Below are 13,384 nucleotides of genomic sequence, written 5' to 3'. Positions count from 1 at the left end.
TCTTCACCTACGAAATCTTGCAAATTTATGAATTAATCATAATAATTTTGGGACTGACGGACACCAAAAAAGTTTCCAGAAAAAAAGTGGAGGTTGACGCGAAATAAAATAGTCATTTTAAACCCAATGACAGTTGATCCAAATGAATTTCTCTTGATAAAATTAATTTTTTCCATCAGTGTGCATTTATTATTACGATAATTCTGACAAATGACATTGTGTCATGTATTTGCCAGGAAATATTGGTTATGACAGCGGTGAATTGTTGCAATTTGTATGGATAATATGAAAGTGTGAAAAGGGTTTTGTTTATTCCTGCAATTCAGCCTTTTTGGGGCGAAAATAACTACCGCCTCAACCTATACGTTGAACGAAATTCTACGCTGGTGTTTCATTCTGCCGCGTAATGCACACAGATGTAATTATGGTATTTGCACTCGTCAAGTAAATAGCACTGTCGTTTCCCGGATTGTCGACGATTTTTGCGAAACCAGCTATATCCGAGATTTACCACATTTTATGTATTAATTTTATTCCGATAAAATTTTTGCTACCGACTCGTACAAAATTATGTGATTGAATTATTTTGAATTATACAAATGTTCAACGTAGACGTTTTAAATCAATATTTGTTTTCGGAGAGGGTTCAATGCCAGTTTCCTCACTTTTATCCTGAGCAATGTCAATATTTGCGTACTTTCATCAGTGAGGAAAACGATTAAAATTCGGTAAACATTTGTACAAAACGGTTGCAACGATTGTTGTTATTTCGTCCAACAAATGATTTCAAAAATAGAAATAGTTACTGAAGCTTCTCCAACAATTCAGGTTGAGGTGGAAAGGGGTAGTAACGTTTCACGAGAGAAAGTGGAGAAACACAAGAGTGAATATTTGATATGTCATAAAAAAATCGCTTGTGGTTCCAAGTATGCTGAAAACCACCGATACCCATACATCGTAGGGTATTCGTTACGGAATCTCATTGGAAGTCTATTGGAATTCCATTAGTTTTCAACGATTTCTATTGACAATGCGACAGCGTTACCAAGTCAAATAGTTAATTGCAACAAGTTTAAACGTTTGAGGGTTTCCCTGCAATTTAAATTTTGAGATCTTTTTCCGTTGAAGTCATTTTTCGTTATGATTTTTACAATTTTTTTGTTGAATTCTGTAGTGAAAGACGAAGAAAGTAATGCTATATGCGAGTTGTCTCAGCAGATTGCATTGTTTACAGATATTGGTCTTTTACAGCGTGGTACAGCCCAATGTGAATTGAACCATCTTCCAGTGTTCCTCCAGCGTTCCCTTAGGGCAGACTGTTCTAAGTGGCTGTATTGGGAACGATGCTGGTGTTCCTGGATGCGTGTATTGATCTTCCTCTCGGGTTCTCCAATGCACTTTTCCGCATGAGTAAGGGATCTCGTACCCTCGTCCTCCGAAGTGTTCTTCGGTCCTTCGCACTCGGCAACAATAATTGTTAGGAAATTTTTGGTAGAAATGCTCGTATATTCTTCTTCGCCTTCAGTTTTGCAGAATATTTTCTAACGGTTCAATATTAAAATTCAAAGTCAATCCTTTCAAGTCCCTGGACCCCAAGAGGAGTCTGAAATCCCCAAAATAAACGCAATTTATTGTGAAATTCTCCAATTCAAAAAATTGTACATCAGTCCAGAACCAGACCGAGTGTCACCCACCAAAAACACCAACCACAGCATTTGACAATTTTATTCCTTTACCAAATTAATCAAGAATTCACAACAAAAAAAAACCAACGAATATACTTCCGTTGTATTTTGTTTCTCTAATTCTCCTGAATTTGCATTAAACTCCACCTATCTGTGATCGCCTAGCAGAGGGACATGAACGTCGAGTATCTCGTGAAGGTACGACAAAGAAAATTCTCGACAATGTGAAATTTATTGTTGGAACGTCCGTACTTGGAGTTACGATCTTTTTTCAACCTTTATTATCCTATATATATCGTGACTATTGGAAGAAAGAAGTGGAAAAACGGAAGTGGAATAAGACAGAGAGGGGCTGAGAAAGAGAGTATTATGCAGAAATAAAACGAATCCAAGAGGAGAAAACGAGGCTCTATGAGAAAAAAGGAATCTATGTGTGGGTGGGTGTGGGTGCGTGGGGCAGTGGTGACACTGGCACCCATATATCATATCAATTGATGACAGCAGGATGGTGGACAGCACCTGAAGCGTCGAAAGCTCCCAGACAACAGTAATCGATATTTATGAGCGAAGAACGGAACCGTACAGCAAATCGTATTAAAAGCAAAACCTCCCCAGCTAGTCGGTCTGCTTGTCCACTCCCGTGGAAAAATGTTCACCTCTTCACATTATTTTCGGGGGAAATGGTGGCATCCGCTGAAAATACCCAAATAGAGACTATGTATCATTGCAAACGGGATCGAATGTATATTCCCTTGTATATATGGGATCACATTTCCGCATGGATAAAGCTTTATCATCGTCAGTTTTTATTGGACTCATGCACTTGGTGCTTATCGGTCTCAACAGTTTATAAATAGCCCTGGATTGAAATTGTTGAACTAGTCATTTAAATCATGACATTGCAGTTTACTTATTGTTAAGGAACTTTTTGATACGAAGTGACCGAAAGAAAATCGAAATTGGTGACATATCTGATACAATCCACCAAGTGTTTTATTAATTGATTTATTAACTAATTAATGAAAACTCTCTTTGGTTTTGGTTAGTTGTTGTGCTGTTTTACTTCCGGAAACTATATCTTTCCCTCACGAAATCCCCACAACAACTGACCAAAACTAGAGTTTTCATTTAATAATTAATCAATTGACAAAACAAATATTTGTTGGATTGGTTCAGATATGTGAACAATTTTGATTTTCTTTCTTTATATTTCCGAACAAACGGCAAATACCATCGAAGTTATATTGGGTCACCAGTGATAGGAATTCATTAGATTAAGATCATGACATTTAGAATGAACTCTCCTCCCCGAATTTCAGGTGTCAAACGTCAAATTTTGAATCGTATCGGAGAGTTATACATGTGTCGATAAAACATGTGAAAAAGAAATTCCGATTTCAACGTTGAAATTTTTGTAATTAAAGTAAAAAAAACTATGAAATTTGTGAATTTTCTACACGCCAGCGTAAGTTTACAATCGATTCCTTCGTTTGTCAATTATCTTCAGTGCCTGCCATTATAATGAATATTTAACTGTATTGTAGCTCTTAATATGGTTTGAATATCGGTTTATCCTGACGAATAGGTTATCGCATCAAGTTTGAGTGACAGTTTACTACATTGGGAAGCAATTGAATTCCCAAAACTCAAAATAGTCACTTTCATTGATGGACATCTTCCCCGATTAATTAGACAGTCGATTCCTGTTGCCCGGTAGAATCGAGAAATAAATTGATCAATCGTGCTATCATGTGACCAATGAAAAAGTCATGAAGAAGCACAAGCAAACGAAGATAACACGTTAGACTTAATCTCAGACACGATAGACTGAATTTCGTCGAATGAGTTCGAAATCGTCACATTTGTAATCAATTTTGAAAAAAACATTTTTTACGAGTTGAAACCCAGGATAGAACAATAGAAAAATTAATGGGAGGCCAAATAAAGAACTAGAATGCCCCCATGAAAGGAAATAAAATATTCATTGCAGGATTAATAGTAGGGTTCATCAATAATGTGATGGTATGCAAACTGCTTATTGTCAACGAGTATTTCTAAAATTTCCTTCTAGTTTTTACAACCGTTTAGTTGTTGATAACTATTAAAAATATCTACTTAAATTTCTTAGTCAGCAAAGCAATTTAATCCTTAATTTTTTACTTGTAATATTTAATAACTCTTTAAAAATGTAATGATGAATTTTTTTTCCTTATTGAAAAATTCGGGGACGAATATATTTTTAAGTTGATTGATCAACAAAGTAAAGTGGTTTTCTTCAGTTATTTGATAACATTTTGGTAAATTTTAATGACTATCAATTACTACTCGTGAATTTCTAAAATACAAATGAACAACGAATGGAAACCGTGGAGAGAAAATGTACTTATCTGAATGTTACAGGTGAAGTGAACTAGTATAATCTGTATTATTGGGATGAACCCTAGCAACTGAGCAACATAAAAGATTCAGAGAGACTAAAAACACTGGGTCGATATATAGGGACCAGAAACCTGAGTGAGTTTTAATAAATCAAACTGATCCATAATATCGTACCAAAAATTTTTGTCATGAGATGTTAATCGAAATGTTTATAAATGGATCAATTATAGATAACCAGTCATTTTCAGAGTCTACATAATTCCTTCCACATCTTTAATAATTAAAAGATGAAAATGTGGTACTTCCAAAAAAAAACCGACAATTTTCATCAAGTTCAATAATTCAGTAGCGAAAGATTAAAACGAGGTAAATTGATCCATCTCTCAGTCGAGTTTTCGACCGATATCGCCGAATCGAATGGAGATAGCGGAATTTTTGTCATCACATTTGTTGTACTCAACATCCCATAAACGACCAGACAATTTAGAATAAAATATTACCAAAAGAATGTACCGTGGAGGATTTTCAGCAATGGCTCCATGTATCATGATGTTAACAATTCAGTGGACTTGTAATCCTCTTCGTTCACTCATTGTCTATTCACTTGTCCTTTGGCATCTCCAAAGTAACTCTGCTCCGTCTATCACTGACGATTGGATTACTAAGTGTGACGAATATTACACTGACTTCACCGATCCACCAAACAAGCTGACGATTAACAATAACAAACTACGACGCATATTTCACCGAATGCACTAATCCACCAAACAAAGTAACGAGTAACGATTTGGTCACGAAATGGCGGCACTCACAATAAAATCGGGGGCGTGCGGCGTCATGATGACTTAGCACTCTCTGGTCCTCCCAGCATGCAATTGAGCAACATCACTGCCATCTTCAGTCGTTTGCAAAACAGCCCAAACACATTCGCCGCTGAACGCTTTAGATCTATTTGATCTGTTTACCGTGAATAATCGATCGGGGGGGATCTTATTACTCTTCCATGTTCTTGTCATCGAGAATCCAATACTCGAATTAGATACAAAATATCCTTAATGTAAGTATTCCATTAATTATCCCGTATATTATGGTCACCGGAAATGGTATTTACTTGAATTAAGTATGACCTATACTTGATTCGTGTATACTTTTTTTTCGTGTGGTCTGAGAGTTATTTTTTTGCGTCGTAATATCTCAATCACTCGGATAAATTCACGATTGGAAAAATGTCAATTTATCTGATTTTTGTCACAAGGGTATTCTTCCAACGTCCGTTGTGAGGACAAGTTATTCATCGTCCATCGTAGGCATAACGACTCATCGTCCTTTGGGGATTCAATGTATTCATCATCGCCCTTCTCCAATATCGCCAATAATAAATCGATATTCAACGCGGGGAGTGCTTCACCATCTGCACCGCTAAACCGTGAGTATTTACCAACCTTCAACAATGTTAACACTTATTTGAAAACTGTTACGGACCTATTATCCATATCTGAATGTGTTTCATTCATTTCAATGTATTGCTATGGATTTGTTCATTCCTCCCTCAACAACGATAGTCTTCCTATCTCGCTAGGCTTTCATTTTAATTTCTAGTCTGTAGACGTATCGATCGTATTTCTATTCTTCTTTATTACTCACATCGCCCCAAAAATGTTAATGGATAGATAATCATTATTAAACAGGAAAGAGGTAAGATTAAATTAGCTCCTCTGCCATAATTTATTTGCACATGGAAAGAATAACCAACAAAAACTCCATTCCTGCCCTAACTCCATTTCAATCGATGTCTCTGAGCACAGCGTAAACTCAATATTTATTTGTGCCATTTAATAAAAGCAGTTTCACTCAATATTGATCTTTCACCGATGAAATAAAATACTAAAAAATAAATAATCAAATTTCGAGCTATAGCAAATGTCATGATAAAAAATCTGCTATCTCTCTTACATCCGGAGATATCGCTCAAGAACTACTGAACTGTACATCACTTGTCAAATTTGGCAGTTGTTTCCCCTATTTTTTCATACGTTATTCCAATATTGATTACAAAAATTAGTTTTTTAGACATCATTAACATCAACGATTGGATTCCGTATTCCAAATAGCATTTCTATTTGTTTTGAAAATTTAATGATCTACAATATTGACATTTGAGAATTGCCCCAATTTCAACAATCGAACAGTTCCTGGGGGATTCCTCAAAGGTGAACGGTAGCTCATATACACACCTTCTTACCCACGATGGGAGTTTACCATCCACTCAAGACACATCAGAACGCCCAGTGCTATTCTAACCCATTCCGAAGTCAATACTCAATACTTGCCTGTAAAATAGTCTAGTAAATTCCATACAACCCTCAATACGAATTTTATCCATAATTCGTATTGGCATTCAATGCCTGTCGAAAGCACTCTCGCGATAACATGAAAATTTGTAGTTTTGACATGAAATTTCGTGAAAAAAAAATTTTTGTTACTTCATGCAGATGCATTTGCTGGATGTAAACCCCATCGATCGGTAAGAGGATAAAAAAATTGCACAAACACAGGCATTCAACTATCTATCCACTCAGTTACAATTCGAAATAATTTGTAGAAGAATCCAAGACGGATTAATTAGCCAGGGCATCAGTATCGCGAACAGGCTTAGTTATAGTTAGCAAACTCAGAAATATCATCGTTACAACCTTCTGCATCTCAAGTAAAATGCTCAATCGTTTGTCAAATCGATCTTCGAAAAATAGAAGAGAGAAAAAAAAGTTGTTGACTATTTCCAAATATTTCTCCGGCTACGACTTTCCAATAGCCCTTTCATTCATTAGAAATACTAATGTTGTCAACATACATCCTAATAGTTGCCTTTTCCCACAACAAAATTTCAAAATAACTCCTGACAAACACCTGTACATCCACTTATCCAAGGAATAATACTCACGACAAAGAAAATGAACGTGGGAAATCGTCATCAAATCATTTGTTGCATAACACCATTGCTCATAAATACTGATAATTTTATTCATATGAAAATTATGTTACACGTTAAGGATCACATCCAAATTGATCCCCGAGTTTGATCATCATTATTTAAAACTTGTTTCTCAAACCATATAATTGAAAAAAAAAACGAAATTACTCAACTGCCATCTCAAATCACAGTACATATTTTGACATTACAGTTATCTTTAGAAGAAATTTCACAGTACACAAATTTTTATCACATTATCGAAAATTAATGAATCAAAGTAAGAAAAATTTCACGTATAAAGTGAAGGCAGAATGAGAGCGCATCATGGGTGTTTCTTCGTTCTCTCTTTGCCGATTGATCCAACTCTCTGAACAGCCTTTCCATTACCCCCTCCACCACCAAACACCCAGATAGAAAGGCAACGTACGATCCATTTCATTCATAATAGGTGCATATGAGATTGTAAAAATATCCCTCGTAATAATGATGGACGTACTTCTGCACTCGAGCGAGTTCAGATTTTTTTCGAATTAAATACAGATGATTATCATCACTTGGTATATGAATAATTACTGTATCCTTCTCCTTGGGATCCACGTAATCAATGGTCTCCTCTTCAGATCCATGAGTGGTATTGAATTGCATGATAACATCCAATGTAGCTGGTTCAGGGATAGGATCACCGGACTGATCATCGGTATACTTTGATGAGTCAGACAGGGAATCAGCCATATCAGAGGCATCAGGATCCTCTGATTCTAGATGAAGAGACGATTCCCTGTATTCCCTCTCGCAATCCTCGATCTTGGAACACGTGGGCTGATCATCTCTCCACCTTCTTCTCTTCATTTTCGTAATTTTGCTCTTTTCATCGTCTGAATTTTCACTGCTACTGGTGTAGACTTCACCAGCTGTGGATCTCCTCTTTGCACCATTTGTACTCCTCCTTGCGAGCCTTTCAAGATCTTCAACAATTTCCTCACTGATAACTCGTCTCTTAGAAATAAATCCTTTGGGTTTTTCAATCTCTTTGATATTGCTCACGTAATTTAGATCCGATTCATCGGGACCGTAGGTCAATGTGTAGCTTCCCCTGGACCATCTCTGCAGTTCAATCACCATCTTGGGTTTTATTGTATTGCCATCAGGTACGAGTTCTAATTCTGTATAATCTTTCATAAGCCTGAAAAATTCAATTGATTTGAACATCTCGTAGAATTTTTTCAGTGTAGCTGGTAGTGTTCTTGCATCAGCAATCTCATAGTTTCTACGATCAGGCGGTCCAACTCTATTCCACTTGATATCTTCACTTATTAACTCAGTAGAAACTTTCGTGTAGACCTCCTCTTTCAGAAAATGTACAAGATAGGAGTAGGATTTTTTTTCAAGATCATCTAGGATTCCAATCGCAATATTTTTGGAGAGGTAAGAGTCCATGATCCAAGAACTCAATTCCCCATCAGTCTCTAAAGGTTCGTGAAACGTTAATTCAATTGGAGGTCTTGGAGATCGTGTGTCACGACTGACGGGACTATTAAACCAACCATGTACAGTCCACCTACTCTTATCGTGTGATACAATTTCGGAAACTTGATGATAGGAGGTATTGGTGACCTCGAAGAAGACCAAAGAGTTGTACTCAGGGATGAGAGAGTGAACGATCTTCCTCGGACGATCCAGGGAGTCTGTGTCGAAAAAATCGAGTGAACCACCGTCTTCACGGGACCAGTTATCCGACAAATACAGTATGTAGGCTATTTTACGATCGCCCATGTAATCATCATGACAGAGAAAATAATCAGTGTCACAGTAACATGATGAATACATAGAAATTACAGCACTCAGTCCAATTCCTGCATTGGTATCGATCCAGATTCTTATATCATTTTCCAAGGTTTGATGGAGACGACTAATACAGTCCGTGTGAACATCTCTGAGGTCTTCTGTTTCTTCCATACAGTGGACGTCAGTCCATTTCCTTCTGCTCTTCACCACTGACAGTTCATTTTTCAATTCTTCCATGAATGCTTTATTTCTTATGAAATTTGGTATTTTGCACACACGAAATGGATGTGTTATTATTTCCATTCGGGAACTTTTTAGGGGTGTAAATTCGAGCCAGTGCCTCTGAAATAATGAACTGAACTCGGCATTGAAGATGTGATCCAACGGAATGGGGGGCTTGAGTCTCTTGGAATTGGGTACGCCTGCAGCCATAGTATTTGACATTTTAGTAGTTTCTGCTGAACGAATTGTTATGATAGTGGTAGCTCAGTCCTTGCGAACATTTGACATTTTTTGAGTTTTTGAGGTTGTAGAGGGTTGACAGGTGCTCACATGAGATCCCCAGTGACGCGTTGCCTAATTTCTGCATTTTAAAGCTCGTAAGCTGGCAATTTGTTGATCTCCCATTTTTCTATCTTTTATTTTCCTCTTTCAGTTGAATATTTTCCACCTCTCCGTCTTCTATTTTCTTCCACGTGCAGGTTAGAGAAATTTCATCACGAGCGAATTATTTTTTTTCCGTCTCTTTAAATTGTTGTTAAGTCATACCTTTGTAGTATTTTTTTTCTGGCTATTTTATCGAGCACAATCGAGGATGGACTTCTCAACGGATTGGGAATACTTTGATGCCCTCGTGGCTCACGTTCTCTGGCACTTGTTTGTTCGAATAACGTGCAGCCCACGTGGTCGGTGAAACCGCATGTGCTACAGAAATAAAATGTGTATCAGTAAATCATTGAATTACCGATATTTGTGATGATTGGAGGATGATTAAGTGGAATTTTTTGATATTCTGGTGTTTACCTTTTTATTTGGCACTTTAGGATGATTTTATTTGGTCCATTCGTTGTTGTTTTAGGATCGTCCAAGTGCAATGTTGAAATTTACGGAATTCTACTGTCGTTCTCTATCGCGCCGCTCCATACTGCGCTCTGAATAAATCCTTACTGAAAACATTGGTTTGGTAGCACAGGCATGTAGTCGTTTGTCGATGGTACCCTACGAGACCACGTGGCTGAATATTCCTACAAATTCTGATAATTTTAGCTGCGTGCAGATTCAAATATTATGAAAATTATTTCCCATCGACGAAAAATCTCTCGCAATTCCTTTTACACATGAAAATTAAATATTTGGTGATCGCTCGGGTACGATTTCATTCAGAAATCACTTCAACATTTCATTTTATTGGAAAAAAAATCCCAAATCCACTTTTTTGTGTTTTTTTTTCATTTTTCTTTCGATCATTGGGTGATGATCGATTTAACGTGGAAATGTAGTGTGAATCAGTTATATTTTGGGAGAAAAATGGAGTTTCGGGTCGAGTGAGGTGATACAGTTATCGAAACTGTGAAGAAAACTTGTGAAAGTCATGTTAAAAAACTGATTTGTCCAATTGAAGGATTTTATCTAGAAAATATTTGAAATATATCGATTTTGGGAGCCATGAGATGCCGCTTTCATCGGTCTGTTATCTTTGTTTTGCTCATGGTGTGTTTTATGAAAGTGGTTTCTTTGCTCTGTAACGTCGGTGATTGGTTGGCTGATAGGGACCCCAGATAGCTACCACATTTACTAGATGCTAAGCGCTAACTTTCAAATTCTATAAAACGTGAAGTGGTATAATTTATGGACAAAATTGAGTGATAAAAATGGGAGAGAGAATGATATGAATATTGACGACTAGTGAGCATAACTATCAGGTACTAAGCATTACTATGTTGTGACTATAATCCGGGCTTACCATGCGCGATCCCTTAAGTCTACCACGAAAACTTTTTTCTCGTTCATTTATAATTGTTAAAAGTCGTATAAAAAATAGTTGAGGAGTGTACAGAATTTTTATTTCCACAACTGAGAAACTATGAAGCACGTAAAAAAATAATAAAACTAAAGAGTTTCGAATTTTTTTTTCGAAATGGGTAAAAATTACTCGGTATAATAATAATTAAACGAAAAATGTCTCTTTGCCAAACTCTGATCTTTTCAGGCTTGGTTGCTGTTCACTTCGTGGAAGTAAAAGCACTTTACTTTAATATCAGGATCAGAAGTTTGAGGGAAGTTGACAATCGGCACTCACCGCTCAGTTCACCAGAAAACTAAGTTATCGTGGTGATGTTGTTTGTTAATATTTGAACTGAAATGGTTTAAGCAATTTCATTTCTAATTGGTTTTCACCAAGTGCCTTATATTCTTCAAAGGGCATGCGGGTTACCAAAGTTCTTTCGTCAGTCGTCTTTCGGATCATGTTAATTATCTTCCGAGACTTCTGAATTTACCGTAAAATGAACACGATAAATTATTCTAAAGTTAGTCAATTAACTGACGTATTTTTAACGACTGATCTCTCAGCATTTTGAATATCTAAAATCTACTTCTGAACGAATTCATCTTATAAAATTCAACACTTGAAACTTTGTCACGTTGAAGCACATCTACAGTCAGATTTCATGAGGGTATGCCACTCCACTAACTAAACTCCTCTCATATTGAAGAGAAAACTAGGGATTTTCGCAATTAACGGAATACACGTAAAACTAATGTCAAACTCTCAAGAAAGTTGAACGTCTAAAATTGCCGATGCGAAAGAGGCATTCGGGTATGAAGGACCTGCAATGTGAATTGAGTCTTGAGAAATGGTGACCGTTACCATAATCGTCGTTAGATTAAAATCCTTGTGCATCCTCTAATTTCCTTAATTACCAATGCTTATCTTAATAAAAATAAACGGGATAAAACTTGGGATATTCATGACAAACACAAAAGGGAATTGCCATCTTTGTTTAGACGAACTCATGAAAATAATCGTTTGACACCCGAGGGAGCCAATACTCAGATAGGAATATGACAGGTTGACAATGGAATTTATAATCATTTGACTCCTGTTGCGCTCGGAAATTTTACGGACATATTACGGATTTTGTTTCAAAACATTCCATTATTTCTATCCACATTTTATATGAACACCTGCGATATCTTCAAGTACATTGTCCTTGTTACTTTTGTAATCGGTCAGCGTACTTGCATTCCGTAATTTTTACTCAGTATTTCTCTCTCTGCAGGTGAGGCAATTTTCGCTAGGTTTATCTTGGTAGTTTTGTCTTGGTCGCTCCATCAAGACAAAACACAATAGTACAGTTCTGTTTATGGGACAAACTACAAACTCAGGATAATTGATATTTTGTCATTGTTTTCTATTATCTTTCCCCGCACATACAATTGAAAGAATCGTTCACGATGAAACCAGACAATAACACCACTACTTGGAGTATAAACTCTATCAAACATAATGGTAATACCATTCGGTATACAACTACTGGAAAACTAGAGATATACCAGTCATATCTTACTCAATGGTATACAGCACCATTGTTACCTGTAGTAAAGATGATGTACAGTAAAATACAACAATCCATGAAGAGGGATAAATCCGTGTACTTTGAAATTATACGTCGTAAATGAAGAATCAGCGCTATTGTCTATGAAAATAGCCTTTCAAGTTACAGTTTTCGAAAAAAGTCCTGAAACCCCTGGAGGGTCCCCTGGGCCTTGGAGAAATCCAGATCTGCCGCAAGCTGGAGGGCACTTGGCTACGATGGCACCACTTTTTTCAAAGTGTGGACATCGTACCCATGGAGAACCTCGGCGAGGTAGTCCATTGCATACGCCCAGATATGTGAGACCTCACAGCAGTGAAAACTGCCCTTAATGGTCCATTTGCCAAACCCACAATAGATGTGTTATTATCAAACACATCTGATGGGATTCAGGATTCAGCGAGGTACCATTTTGAATGGTTTGGTTTACATGACTATAAAAATACCCCCAATGTTCCCAGCGAAATTTGGTGCAAATTCTCGCAAAAACTTGCAACCGGCCATCGCCCCCAGGCCTGCAACCAATTATTTGTATATTGTACACATAATAGTAATTGATATACACAATAAAAGAGCCGATGCGTTAGTTTCTCCAAAGTGAATTTGATCCCAAAATTTTGCCAGCAAACAAGTGAGGGAAAATGTTTTGCGCTGTAATTTTTAGTAGTTTGCTTTTAATTAAAAGTTTTAATTCTGTGGAGCATGAAATTGCAATGAGGTGAACCGAGGAATTTGACAATTTGCGGGGTAAAATCATTCCGTTGATTGAATGTCATTCTAAGATTAAAAAAAAAGAAAATACACTTTCTAAAGTGGTTTTTTTTTTCATACTGGACTTTGATTCACATAGCATCTCACCGAGTTTTACGAGGTTGTTACTTTATATAATGTTGTAAGTTATAAGAAACTGTAACAGTAAAAACTTTTTCGTTACTGCACCTACTAGAAATTGTTATAAAAACTTGAAA

The 13,384-nt window shown here is 36.7% G+C and overlaps 2 protein-coding genes and 1 long non-coding RNA gene across 17 annotated transcripts in view; 1 reads left to right on the top strand and 2 right to left on the bottom strand.

The window, feature by feature from the left end:
• LOC135164571 (collagen alpha-1(XVIII) chain-like) overlaps positions 1-13,384 on the bottom strand; it is a 141,326-nt gene that overhangs the window by 86,098 nt on the left and 41,844 nt on the right. The window contains exon 1 of one of the 8 annotated variants that reach the window (XM_064125047.1): positions 4,565-4,897. The exons of the other annotated variants lie outside the window; for them this stretch is intronic. The gene's annotated coding sequence lies outside the window, so the exon portion shown is untranslated. Of the gene's footprint in view, positions 1-4,564; positions 4,898-13,384 lie in introns of those variants that run through there. 8 annotated transcript variants of the gene reach the window in all.
• Positions 4,968-13,384, top strand: part of LOC135164578 (uncharacterized) — a 173,282-nt gene continuing 164,865 nt past the window's right edge. For all 8 annotated transcript variants that reach the window (XR_010299326.1, XR_010299327.1, XR_010299324.1 and 5 more), the window contains exons 1-2: positions 4,968-5,121; positions 5,320-5,490. This is a non-coding gene — a long non-coding RNA (uncharacterized LOC135164578). The remainder of the gene's footprint in view (positions 5,122-5,319; positions 5,491-13,384) is intronic.
• On the bottom strand, positions 7,061-9,996 carry LOC135164574 (prolyl 3-hydroxylase OGFOD1-like). Its single transcript, XM_064125052.1, has 2 exons — positions 9,844-9,996; positions 7,061-9,744 (listed from the first exon to the last, which is right to left on the bottom strand). The coding sequence occupies exon 2, from the start codon at positions 9,262-9,264 to the stop codon at positions 7,471-7,473; it is 1,794 nt and encodes a 597-aa protein (XP_063981122.1). The 5' UTR covers positions 9,265-9,744; positions 9,844-9,996; the 3' UTR covers positions 7,061-7,470.

The sequence above is a fragment of the Diachasmimorpha longicaudata genome, chromosome 7, assembly GCF_034640455.1.
Source record: "Diachasmimorpha longicaudata isolate KC_UGA_2023 chromosome 7, iyDiaLong2, whole genome shotgun sequence".
NCBI lineage: Eukaryota > Metazoa > Arthropoda > Insecta > Hymenoptera > Braconidae > Diachasmimorpha > Diachasmimorpha longicaudata.
The sequence above is the reverse complement of the archived record's forward strand: the minus strand, read 5'-3'. Positions and strand labels throughout refer to the sequence as shown.

Excerpts from the sequence above, each read along its gene's own strand:
- LOC135164574 (XM_064125052.1), bottom strand. The coding sequence starts at position 9,264 with ATGTCAAATACTATGGCTGCAGGCGTACCCAATTCCAAGAGACTCAAG.